The sequence below is a fragment of the Acartia tonsa genome, chromosome 4, assembly GCF_053477335.1.
Source record: "Acartia tonsa isolate MP-2025a chromosome 4, ASM5347733v1, whole genome shotgun sequence".
NCBI lineage: Eukaryota > Metazoa > Arthropoda > Copepoda > Calanoida > Acartiidae > Acartia > Acartia tonsa.
This window is the reverse complement of record NC_137263.1, coordinates 31,679,292-31,692,022: the sequence shown is the minus strand read 5'-3', so window position 1 is coordinate 31,692,022 and position 12,731 is coordinate 31,679,292. Positions and strand designations below refer to the sequence as shown.

Here is a 12,731-nt window from a genome sequence, read left to right as displayed (position 1 = left end):
TCACTTGAAAAAAAAAGGACTGAAGTATTTAATAATAAAAATGACCAACCTTATATTTGACTGGAGGTTCCCCTTGTCTCCAATCTTCTAAAGATAGTGGAGCAGTACTAAGTATATACACCTCAGAACCTTTCAATACCAAGAATCTGAAATTTTAAAATATTATTATCAATGTATAAGAAATGTTTAATGTTCTATAATTTCATTTGTAGATAGGCTTTTTTTAGGTTTAATTTGATGCTTTTGGAGCTATTTTTATGTTAAAATTATGTCCTTCAAGAATCACTGAAAACCTTTACCTACTATACATCAAATGTGAAAAAGAAACACGTAGAAAAATACCTTGGTTTCCAGTTCTGCCATGCCTGGTCCTTTGAAAGCACTCCTTCAGCCACCCAGCTCATGTAGGAGATCTGACTATCACACGGGAAACATCTATTCAACTTGCTTCCCTTAAAAAATCCTCGTCTCATGACATTGTAAGTATATCATTAAGAAAACTATATACACTATATATTTATATCTTGTAAGAGTTCAGAATATTATGATCACCTAAGTTATTATATTTTTACCTGGTAAGAGTTAAGTACAGCTATATAGTCACCAATCAGTTTGATCCACTGGGTCAACAAATTTGGATCGTCAATATGTACAACTCCTGAACAAATTTTGGTAATACAAAAACTTTAATGTATTTAATAATTATTTGAAAGGTATTATCAATAAATAACTAAATGTGGCGCTTCTATTTGATCATACATGAAATTATGCAATGCTACTTAAATCAGCCAACTGATTTTAAATAGGTGACCTTCGGACTTTGGCATGTGGTAGCTGCGCAACTATCAATAGTACAATAGATTATCCTTATTTGCTTGTGTTTAGACATGCAAATATTTAACATTATTATACTAATTAATAATGTGACATTGAGGCAAAAAAAAACATTTTCCTCTACCTTTCAGCAAGTTCAAAATCATAAGTTTAAAGTTTATGGGACAATTTTATTATTTACCTGTGCTGGACCCATCCATCCCTCTCACTTCAAATGCATTTGGTCTGAGTTTATCTGTTCCGAATATGTACCTAAAATAATATAAGTGTACAAAACTGAGCCTAGTTACTATTGGAGCTATTCATCTAGGGAGGTATAGTTTCAAGATTTTCTCATCCTCTGGTTGTGTAAGGAAGAAAATAGGATTTTCTGTTTTTATTTGAGGGAACAGGGTTGGGGGCGGTATTTTTGTTGGATACATTTATCTAATTAAGCCGTCATTGATCATACACGAAATACCACATTCAAGTTTACAATACATACCTCCAACTACTTAGTAGTTAATTAATCATTAACAACAATTATTAGGATAATTAATCTATTTTTCACCTCAGTAGTTATATGTTTAGCAAGTCTATTATACCAATTAAAAGTTGATAACAAGACTGATTTTATTAAAACTTGTTTAAGCAAAGTTTTATTACTGTCTCTATAAGTTTTTTTCTTTATGAAATAAACTTTGCAAATATATTTTATAACTATATCTTTAGATATTTTTCTGAATAATCTAATTTCAATTAATTTATCTTAAATGATGACAACCCTATTGTTGTTTGAGATATCTAAGTTTAGATAAAACTAATATCTAAGTTATAAAAGAGTCATAAGAAATGCTATACACTATTGCTTGGCAAGGACGCTTTCTATAGTGCCTACATTTGGTCAATTAAAATGTATACTGGCCAGCCAAATTTAATTTTGTCTGTGTATTGGCCTTTCATCGGTCATTACTAATTTGTATTGCTTGGCGTCATATTTATCAGGCAATAAAAAGCTTCTCTGGCTAATTCAAAAATACGTGATTTGAATTTATCCAATAACTAGCTTCCTTTTTCAAAAAGGTGATATTTTTTGTGATTGCAATATTTAATACTTAAGACTTTAACAAAGCGTTGAATGATATGCAATTATGTAAACATTCTCATTAATGGACATAGTAATATGATGTTTTTCTTTACACATATAATGTATGCTTAAACAAATACAGACAAATTGTGTGTAATTATTGTAAATGTGATTTATATAAATGTGTGATATATTATTTTCATATTATAAAGTAGAAAGTTTTTTCTGCTTGTTAAGATCTTGTGAACATCATTGTGTAAACTTAACACAGAAAATTTGTTAAAGCAAATTGTATAAAAGAAACTAAAATATCAAATCTTTTAAACCTTTTAATAAAACAATATAGAATAGTTAACATTGTGAAAGGATACTACTATTTTTATAAATGAGAATGAATTCTTAACAAAAACTAATGAGAAAATTGTTGTTTTTATATGAAGTATTTCTACCTGGTTGTATAAGCCTTAGGCAGGGGAACAGTCACCACATCTATCTTTATGTAGTATCTCTACCTGGTTGTAAAAGCCATAAGCAGAGGAAAAGCCACCACATCTATCTATATAAAGTATCTCTATCTGGTTGTATAAGCCATAAGCAGAGGAACATTCACCACATCTATCTATATAAAGTATCTCTACCTGGTTGTAAAAGCCATAAGCAGAGGAACAGTCACCACATCTATCTATATAAAGTATCTCTACCTGGTTGTAAAAGCCATAAGCAGAAAAACAGTCACCCCATCTATCTATATAAAGTATCTCTACCTGGTTGTATAAGCCATAAGCAGAGGAACAGTCACACATCTATCTATATAAAGTATCTATACCTGGTTGTATAAGCCATAAGCAGAGGAACAGTCACACATCTATCTATATAAAGTATCTCTACCTGGTTGTATAAGCCATAAGCAGAGGAACAGTCACCACATCTATCTATATAAAGTATCTCTACCTGGTTTTATAAGCCATAAGCAGAGGAACAGTCACCACATCTATCTATATAAAGTATCTCTACCTGGTTGTAAAAGCCATAAGCAGAAAAACAGTCACCACATCTATCTATATAAAGTATCTCTACCTGGTTGTATAAGCCATAAGCAGAGGAACAGTCACACATCTATCTATATAAAGTATCTCTACCTGGTTGTATAAGCCATAAGCAGAGAAACAGTCACCACATCTATCTATATAAAGTATCTCTACCTGGTTGTATAAGCCATAAGCAGAGGAACAGTCACCACATCTATCTATATAAAGTATCTCTACCTGGTTGTATAAGCCATAAGCAGAGGAACAGTCACCACATCCATCTATATAAAGTATCTCTACCTGGTTTTATAAGCCATAAGCAGAGGAACAGTCACCACATCCATCTATATAAAGTATCTCTACCTGGTTGTATAAGCCATAAGCAGAGGAACAGTCACCACATCTATCTATATAAAGTATCTCTACCGAACACAGTAATAGTGTCTGACTGATTATGACGTAACAAAAAAAAATAGCCAATGAGAGGCCGTTATTGACCAATGGTAAAATTTATAGTGGCCTCTCATTGGCTAATTTTTTTTTACGTCATAATCAGTCAGACACTATTACTGTGTTCATCTCCACCTGGTTGTATAAGCCATAAGCAGAGGAACAGTCACCACATCTATCTATATAAAGTATCTCTACCTGGTTTCAAAAGCCATAAGCAGAGAAACAGTCACCACATCTATCTATATAAAGTATCTCTACCTGGTTGTATAAGCCATAAGCAGAGGAACAGTCACCACATCTATCCAATTCTTCTTAACTCTAAATACATAAGAAGGGATATTTCATCTCAACAAAAATTATTTTCATAATGAATTTAAAATCTTTGAAATAACGATTCTATTCAAGATAAACGGCTGAAATTTTCAGGGATTGAATAAGGTCAAACTCTGCATACTTCTATGAAGTTGCATTGAGATTTGTTGTCATCCTTGTTTTTCAGATTAAATATATGTACCTTTCTGCAGAATACATCAAATAGTTTATAAATTAGATTCCTAGTTCTGTATACATGCAAGCATATTTAAAATAACAGCAAATTCTTAAAATATAAAAGTATTTGGAAAGATTTTAAAAATTCACAAAAGAATTCGAAACGTTTTGGAGAAAATGTTGACAATCAAAAGCTAGGTTATCTGATGGATGTTAAAAACTAGTACGGGTGATTATTTGATTGGTGATGCAAGGTCCTTTGAAGGCAATATTGGCGAAGGAACCGCAGTAAGTTCGACAATGTAAGTACTTAATAGGAAAAGATTTTTAAAATGAAAAATTATTTTGTTTCATGTAAAAAGGCTGATAGTTTTTTTCTTTTGGAACCCATAGATCCATCGAAATTGAGAAATTGCTTTTAATATAAATGACGAGAAATCATATTATTTTTAGTATAAAATTTAAATATCACCTCTCTTTATTTATAAACCAACTGATGATTTGTTAAAATTAAACAATGTAACACTGTGCATTTGACAAAATAACATGTTTAACTAAACTGTGTTGATCAATCTATGAAATGTAATAGTTATTTCTCGCATCGTATTATAAACAGCTTTCCGCGGCACCTCAGGGCTAAAAAAACTGGTTTTAATCTTATAATTGTACATTTTTATATTCGTAGAAAGCTGGATATAATACGATGCTAGACATAGATTTTTCGTATGGATAAGAACCGGTTCCTAACTACCGGATTCGAATGAATACGAGAAAAACTATGTAATAATTTTAAAAGATTACCTTGGAATTCCAATCCAATTACCCGAGCTATCAGAATTAATTGATGATGGAGAGTCAGGCACCTACAAAAAAAGTTTATTAAAATATCAAAATAAAAATTCAATATAAAACATTAAAATTGATTCGTTTGACCGCCTTAAACGACCATATTGGCAATGAAAAGCATTTTCCTAATTTGTTACAAAGAATTATCAAGTAATCAATAATGCATCTAATTCTTGAAATGCCAGTTTCTTTTCACTTTTTTTAAAAACAACGATAGTTTTTGACTAGGACGTCCAAGCTCTTAGTTTTAGGAGGTTAAAATGATGGGTTTTGAAGGTTTGAGTGGTTTAATATGAGGAGTTTCAAAGGTTTGAGGTGGTTTATATGGAGGGTTTCAAAGTTTGAAGGGGGTAACAACACACCTATACAACCCCCATTGGAAGTTTATGGTCTTGGACAAGACAGGGGGTTTCAGGTCTTGTTCTATTTGATCAGAGCTTGATAAGACAGAAAAAAATATTGAGGTTAAAGAAAATTGACTAACAGAATATCATTCAGGTGTTTGTATTTTAGATAAGCAAATATACATTTCTTTATTATCATAAAACATTCTACTGTTACTTACGGTGGAATGTGATCTAGATGTTGAGCCAGGGAGGCAGGAACTGGGGGTATCCTCCCCCCCAAATCTTGATCTTGAGCCAGGGAGACAAGCACTGGGTGTATCATCCCCCCCACACATTAAATTACTCATCTCATCACAGTCAGGAATAAATCTGTAACAAAATTACAAGTTTACTCTAGTTGTAAATTTTGTATTAGGATCTAGAATTGCATACTATTTTTTTCCTCACAAACTTTTTTTTTCTCGGACATATAATAAACATAATTTGTTGTTTTGGTGAATAGTCCCTCAATTTCCAAATATTAGAAAACACATTTTTAAATAAAACTTTCATAAACATTGAACAACTTCTATAATTTTTTTTATAATTAGTTAGTCATGGGATATCAAAAAAAAATATTTAAGGATGAGAGATTATAGAAAATTACTCAAGGCTATATCTGAAAAGGTATTTTTTTGTAATTTTGTATCGATATTGGACATAGCCAATAAAATAAATAATTTATAATGTGTGTGATTGTTGAGGGCAATCACAACTTTGCATTTACCAACAACCATTACAAATACATCTCGCTAATACACTAGATGTATGCCCCTAGAGACCTCAAGGGGCACTTAAAGTAGGAAAAGAGAATGTAGACCCCTCCCCCCCCTTTTAATTTTAAAAAGATTTATGTAAATAAATATTTTTTGGGGGGAGGGGGATTTTTTTTATTTGTGATTTATCTTTTTTGGGGTCCTTTCAATAAAACTTTTGGGTTTATAATATGCAATGAAACTTATTGACCATGGACAATTTTAAGCATTTTTATTTTTTTAGGAAAGAGTATTACTCTACCAAAACCTCTAAAACCTAACAAATTTTTACTCAAAAGCTTCACACGTCATAGTTCAAATCCCTTACTTTGACAAATAAGGTGACACGTTGTTTTTACCCACCATCTTAATTTTTCCCCCTTAAAAAAAGAATTTGGAAATAAAATAGCAATTTAATATGGAAGATATTGTAAGCCGCATACAATTATTAAGAAATATTTACAATGTTGGACTTCATACAACGCAAGTCCTTTTTTATATAATCAATAAAAAATATTAAATATTGGATTTTTATGGAGACAAATTCAAAATACTGGTCAGATTGCTCTTACACTGTGCTCCTATTGGTCCACTTTAGTAATTAAATATCTACACTTGTATATCTATTTGTTTTACCTTCCAAACTGTTTGAGAAGGAATGGTGTTGTCGCCTTGTAATGTTTCAAGGTTAACTTCACAGAGTCTCCAGAATTCTAATAATGGATATAGGATAAGTATATATTGTGACAGGGAAATAATGTCGTCAATTTGTTTTCTAATATAGTCCTTGTATATTGGTCAATACTTTCCTCAATGGTTAGGGGAGGGGATGTGGTAAAGTCATAAGAGGGGGGATCGTTATATTAGACAGACGAAAGAAATATTTTATCAGGGTATGTGGGAATCTCTTACAATATCCACGTATTCTATATCCAATATTCTAAAGAAATGTATTACAGGAAAATGCAAAGTTAAAACAAGATTGATTAAAATTAATTCAATGTACGCATTTTGAATTGATAAAACATAAAACGAGTTTAAGATTTGTTGTCTATGTAATTTTTTAGCTACCTAATAATTTATTAAGTCTGCCCGTAAGTCCTCGCTATGGAGGAAAATTGAATTTCTCGGTTGCTATTTCAGATAGTCGACTAGAAATTTTCATAAATAGATTTTCTATGCCAATAAGCATCCACTACATAATTTACTTGTTCCGTCTGTCTGCCAATCGTGATACAAAAACATATAGAAATATATGTGAAAGGTTACGTGATTATTCTATAATTTCAGTCTTTTATAGCCCACATCATTTTGTACGTATTTCTATTCATGATTTGTTGTGTCTTGCTACATATGTATGTTGTCAACCTTGTTCAATATAATAAAACAGCAGGGAGTAAGGGAGGGGACAATGGATTGAATATTCAATTTTTAGGAGTCTCAGACTTTGGGTACTGGCTTAAAGGGAATGTGCAAGAATTTAGCCGTTTCTGACTGACTTTGGGTACTAGCGCACAGAATGCCGCTAACTCGTTTGTTAGTTGTGAATATTGCAGACAAATATCAATAAACTTAATTTGTTATGATGTGGCTGGTTTTAACAATTTTTTTTCTCCAGAAAATATCATTTCATAGATAAAAAAAACTTTATTGTGATATTTGTTTAATAAACAATTTAATAATCCAATTAAATTTTGGGTTATGGGGCTATGGGTTGAATGGGTTCCAGGGAGATTTTTTCTAGTTTAAATTACATAATGGTTACTTTAGTCTGATGCGCTGGTAATATAATTTTCAAATAAATGCTTTTTTCTTGGAACTTTCATCTTATTTTATTGTTTTCTGTATTGTATTAAGTCTTCCTTTAAAATTTCCTACATATTTTCTGGATTAATCTGGATTTCAAGGTCTTTCAGCAAATACTCTTAAATTGAATAAATTGCCCATTGTCCCCTCCCTTACTCCCTGATAAAACAGTCAAGATAAAGTATTGCAGTAGATATTGCACTTTGAGAATTCTACACATAAAAAATGGTTGCTTACCTGTAAAAGAATTAAGGCCTCGTCGTGACTTGTGTTGGATAAAACTCTGTCATTCACTTTGATTATGGCATCCCCGATATATATATCCCTGAAACAATTTAATAATCCTTATATAAAGTAACAGGATGTCCATCTGTTTTATCATTTTTAGCCAGGGATCTCACAAACCGATATGGTTTTCCTTTACAATGTTGGTTCTCAACGGTCCTGGGAAGGTTTAAAATTATTTATGTTGCGGGTGTCACCACCTTCCCAAGAAAAATGACACCCTGCCTCCCAAAAAAATACTTTTTCGTTTTAGTTAATAAAAGTAAGTACGGAGTTTTAAAAAATATCAAAAGGATTTTAAACAAGAAGCTGGTTTTCTGTTTCCAAAATAATAATTCCTAAACTTTAGCAGACATAAGTCTGAAATATTCAATATTTTTGTGAATTTATTCTATTGTTTAAATTAAATTGTAAGAAGTGTAGATTCTATGTAATAGAGATATGTCTCCGTACTTCCATCCTTTGGAAGTTGTACAATGGGGATTAATAAGTAATTTAATTCGATGCTAAACATTTCCAAGCAAATATTTGATTTACAATCCATTTTATGCTAAAATGATCCATTGAAAAAATTTAAAAGCTTTTTTTAGTGCCTATAAAATGACGTCATACAATTTAAACGACCAATGCTAGGCCAATAGTATGACATCATTTTTTATAGTCACAGCTGTAAAAACTTATATTAAGTTATTTCTGAACAAGTAAATTATAAATATCTATAAAAATGCTGCACAATTTGTAAGAATGATTACCCTTGTTTATTTTGTGTTTATGATAGTGAATCTGAGAATCGCATAATCACATGAGAAATAAAATGTTAAAACCATTTTGTTTTTTATCCTCTTCATCTTCCACTCTACTCCATTTCTAACCCTTTCTTCTCCTTTTTCGCCCTCGGTCTTTCTTTCTCTCTATCTGTCTCTCCATCACCCTCTGCCTCTTGTCTCTTTCCCTCTCTCTGTCTCTCTGTATTTCTATCTATGTCTCTCTCTGTATTATCTATATAGTTCTATTTCTTTTTCTTTCTTTGTATTTTAATTTCTATCTTTCTAATAACACTATTTTTAATTTTCTACAATCTACTATCTTATATATACATATTCAATATATGCTATTCTGTTTTATAGTTCTTTGTTCTAACATCTTAAATATACTCGTCTTGTTTATCTATTTATTTTATATTATATTCCGTTTTCTATCCAATGAATGAATGATTTGATTGTTAAGATTGTCTGCGATAAATAAAGGCAATTTGAGAAGAAAAATAAACCATGAAAAATATTTATTCACGAGCTAGAAGATTATTTTCTGTCCCTACAACAATATTTTATTCCTACTGAACACGTTTATAAATTTATCGCCTACGGGCCAAAGTTTGAGATCTAATCCAAGAAATATGACAAGTCATAACTTTATTTATGTCCATTATTGATCCTATGTCTTCTCAATGGACGATATAGATTTCCTATTATTAGGACAGAAAATTACTACCATCACTTCGATGTTGTAAGGCCAGTTAATTCTTAATGTACAATTAAATACAAACCAGAAGCGTAAACATGGTTTTGCTGGGGGTGTAAACCTTGAGAGGATGAAAAAGAGGTAAAACTACTCAATTTTGATATCAAGGTGGATGTTGACAACAAGGACTTTCAAGGCTTTTTTTGAGGTGGGTAGAATTAGGGGTTTCAGAGGTTTGAGGGAGTAATCCAATGTAATTTTAAAAATCTTGAGTAAGGTAAAATACAAAATTTTAAAGTTTGAGAAAATTAAACATCCCTTTACCATCCTTTACCCCCTTTAAATCTATGGTTTACCCTCCTTTCCGAAGACTCCTTAAACAAATAAACAGTAATCAAATTCTTAATGAGCTAAAATTTTACCTCCAAGCCTGTACAGCTAAATCCTGAGGTATGTAATATAAACTATTCTTGTCTGGATATTATTGAAAATAGTGGTGCACAAATAATTCTATTAATCTTATTTTTCCAAGTTAATTCAATATCAGCCTCCACATAAAGAAAATAAGAATTTATTAATGCTTTCTTTTAAAAAAGATTTTTTATATATGCATGTTTTAGCTTAACATGAAGAAATACAAAATTTTAATATAATGCACGAAGTAAATGTCTCTAATCGTCTTTTTGATCTTTAACTACTTTTACCTGGATCTCAAAACCAAAAAGCTCCGCCCTAAAAACTTTTATGTCCCAGCGAAATTTAACTATGAAGGAAAGCTTATGCCTATGAATTTCCACCTGTCAAGATTTACCTATTTTATAAACTTTAGAGCATAAAATTACACTATGAATATAAATAAAATAAATCAATGATATAGATCTTTAACTAGTAAAAAAATTTAAGAGATTATAATGGAGTAGACAGATAGACAAACAAAAACACTCTATATTGTAAATGTTGTCCAATTTCTTGAACAAATAAGGCTTTTATTTTATTCATGTATTTTAAAAGAATGATATTATAGTGAATGCATATTTAATGAGGCAAAATATTCAAATTTGTATGCAATAACTTTGTATTGTGTTTATACATACAAATGTGGAGAAATTAGTTTAGTTATTTGTCTGTTCCACTTTATTTGTTTTTTTTTTATATTTATTTTGTGTCCATTTTATATATTGGAAGTGGACAAATCAATTAAGAGAACCTATTTAAGGTAATCCCATTTTTTTTTTTTTGGGGGGGGGGGTTCTATGGAGTTGGGTGGTGGGATGGATCAGTAAATGGTAATAAGCCTTCCCTAGACATAGCGAAATATTAAGCTATAGACACACGGACAGACAATTTCATTTATATAAGGAAAAAGACAGCTCAAATAACCATAATTCGTTTCAAGACCCTGCAGTTATAAAGAACCAATTTATTTGTGTTTTAATTTTTTTTCCTACTGCAGAATATTTAGGTAAATTATACAATTTGTCGATTGTCTGTTCATTTTTTGTGACTTCAAACTTATTGACTTAATTGAGCAAAAACAAATTTTCAAAATTTAAGAGAATCAAAGTAAATTTCCAATCTTTACCTGGCAGCATCCTCTTGGCTGGATACTCTGGAGATCAGGATGGGTAGATTGTGTTCACTTCCTCCCTTTATAGAAATTCCAAGATTACCATCATCTGCGCGGGTCAACTCAACCTCCCTGAACAATTAATAATTTTCAACAAAATGTCAACACTGATATGTTTGATCCCATCAGGTATAAAAATTATTGTACATGAGTCCTGAAATGTCAGGACAGCAACATAATAGCTGGCCTGAGTTTTGAAATGACAGGATAACTGGTCTAATCTTCCCAGGTAATACATTATTGTCCTGGAGTGACAGGATAGCTGGCCTTATCCTCCCAGATATTAAATTATTGTACCTGAGTCCAGGAGTGACATGGTAGCTAGCCTTACCCTCCCTGGTATAAAATTATTGTACCTGAGTCCTGAAGTGACAGGATAGCTAGCCTTGTCCTCCCTGGTATAAAATTATTGTAACTGAGTCCTGAAGTGACAGTGTAGCTGGCCTTGCCCTCCCTGGTATAAAATTATTGTTCCTGAGTCCTGGAGTGATAGGGTAGGTAGCCTTGTCTACCCAGGTATAAAATTATTGTACCTAAGTCCTGGAGTGACAGGGTAGCTAGCCTTATCCTCCTAGGTATAAAATTATTGTACTTGAGTCCTGGAGTGACAGGGTAGCCAGCCTTGCCCTCCCTGGTATAAAATTTTTGTACCTGAGTCCTGGAGTGACAGGATAGCTGACCTTGCCCTCCCTGGTATAAAATTATTGTAACTGAGTCCTGGAGTGACAGGATAGCTAGCCTTGTCCTCCCTGGTATAAAATTATTGTACTTGAGTCCTGGAGTGACAGGATAGCTGGCCTTATCCTCCCTGGTATAAAATTATTGTACCTGAGTCCTGGAGTGACAGGATACCTAGCCTTGTCCTTCCTGGTATAAAATTATTGTACTTGAGTCCTGGAGTGACAGGGTAGCCAGCCTTGCCCTCCCTGGTATAAAATTATTGTACCTGAGTCCTGGAGTGACAGGATAGCTGACCTTGCCCTCCCTGGTATAAAATTATTGGACCCGAGTCCTGGAGTGACAGGATAGCTGGCCTTATCCTCCCAGGTATAAAATTATTGTACCTGAGTCCTGGAGTGACAGAGTAGCTAGCCTTGTCCTCCCTGGTATAAAATTATTGTACCTGAGTTTTGGAGTGACAGGATAGCTGGCCTTATCCTCCCAGGTATAAAATTATTGTACCTGAGTCCTGGAGTGACAGGATAGCTAGCCTTGTCCTCCCTGGTATAAAATTATTGTACCTGAGTCCAGGAGTGACAGGATAGCTGGCCTCATCCTCCCAGATATGGAATTCCTCCCTCTGTAGGACCAGGTATTCACTGCAGAGCTTGAGCCTGCTGGACAAGGGCCGACTCTTTCCATCACTCACGCTTACCTAAGAAAATAAAATATAGGGGTTTCTATCAAACAATTATCATTATTGATGCTGTGAGTATTGGTGCAAAAAATATGACGTAACAAAAAAAATTAGCCAATGAGAGTCCACTACCATTGCCGCCAGTGGTCAATAACGGCCTCTCATTGGCTAATTTTTTTTAATACGTCATATTTTTTGCACCAATACTCACAGCATCTCATTATTTTATTTCGCAAAAATTAAACTGAAGAAGAACCACAACGTAGCTCAAAACAAAAAAAAATTTCTTTGGGAAATATTATTGTTTTGAAACTTTGTAATTGATATTATATAGGGAC

The 12,731-nt window shown here is 32.4% G+C and overlaps 1 protein-coding gene across 1 annotated transcript in view; it reads right to left on the bottom strand.

Annotated features, from left to right (window-relative positions):
- Positions 1-12,731, bottom strand: part of LOC145316787 (gamma-1-syntrophin-like) — a 32,286-nt gene that overhangs the window by 9,158 nt on the left and 10,397 nt on the right. The window contains exons 3-13 of the mRNA XM_080157522.1: positions 12,278-12,411; positions 10,992-11,108; positions 7,901-7,988; positions 6,494-6,570; positions 5,282-5,432; positions 4,672-4,733; positions 3,640-3,699; positions 1,016-1,086; positions 573-658; positions 343-452; positions 50-146 (exon numbers count right to left, since the gene is read on the bottom strand). Coding sequence (XP_080013648.1) covers positions 50-146; positions 343-452; positions 573-658; positions 1,016-1,086; positions 3,640-3,699; positions 4,672-4,733; positions 5,282-5,432; positions 6,494-6,570; positions 7,901-7,988; positions 10,992-11,108; positions 12,278-12,411 — 1,053 coding nt within the window. The remainder of the gene's footprint in view (positions 1-49; positions 147-342; positions 453-572; positions 659-1,015; positions 1,087-3,639; positions 3,700-4,671; positions 4,734-5,281; positions 5,433-6,493; positions 6,571-7,900; positions 7,989-10,991; positions 11,109-12,277; positions 12,412-12,731) is intronic.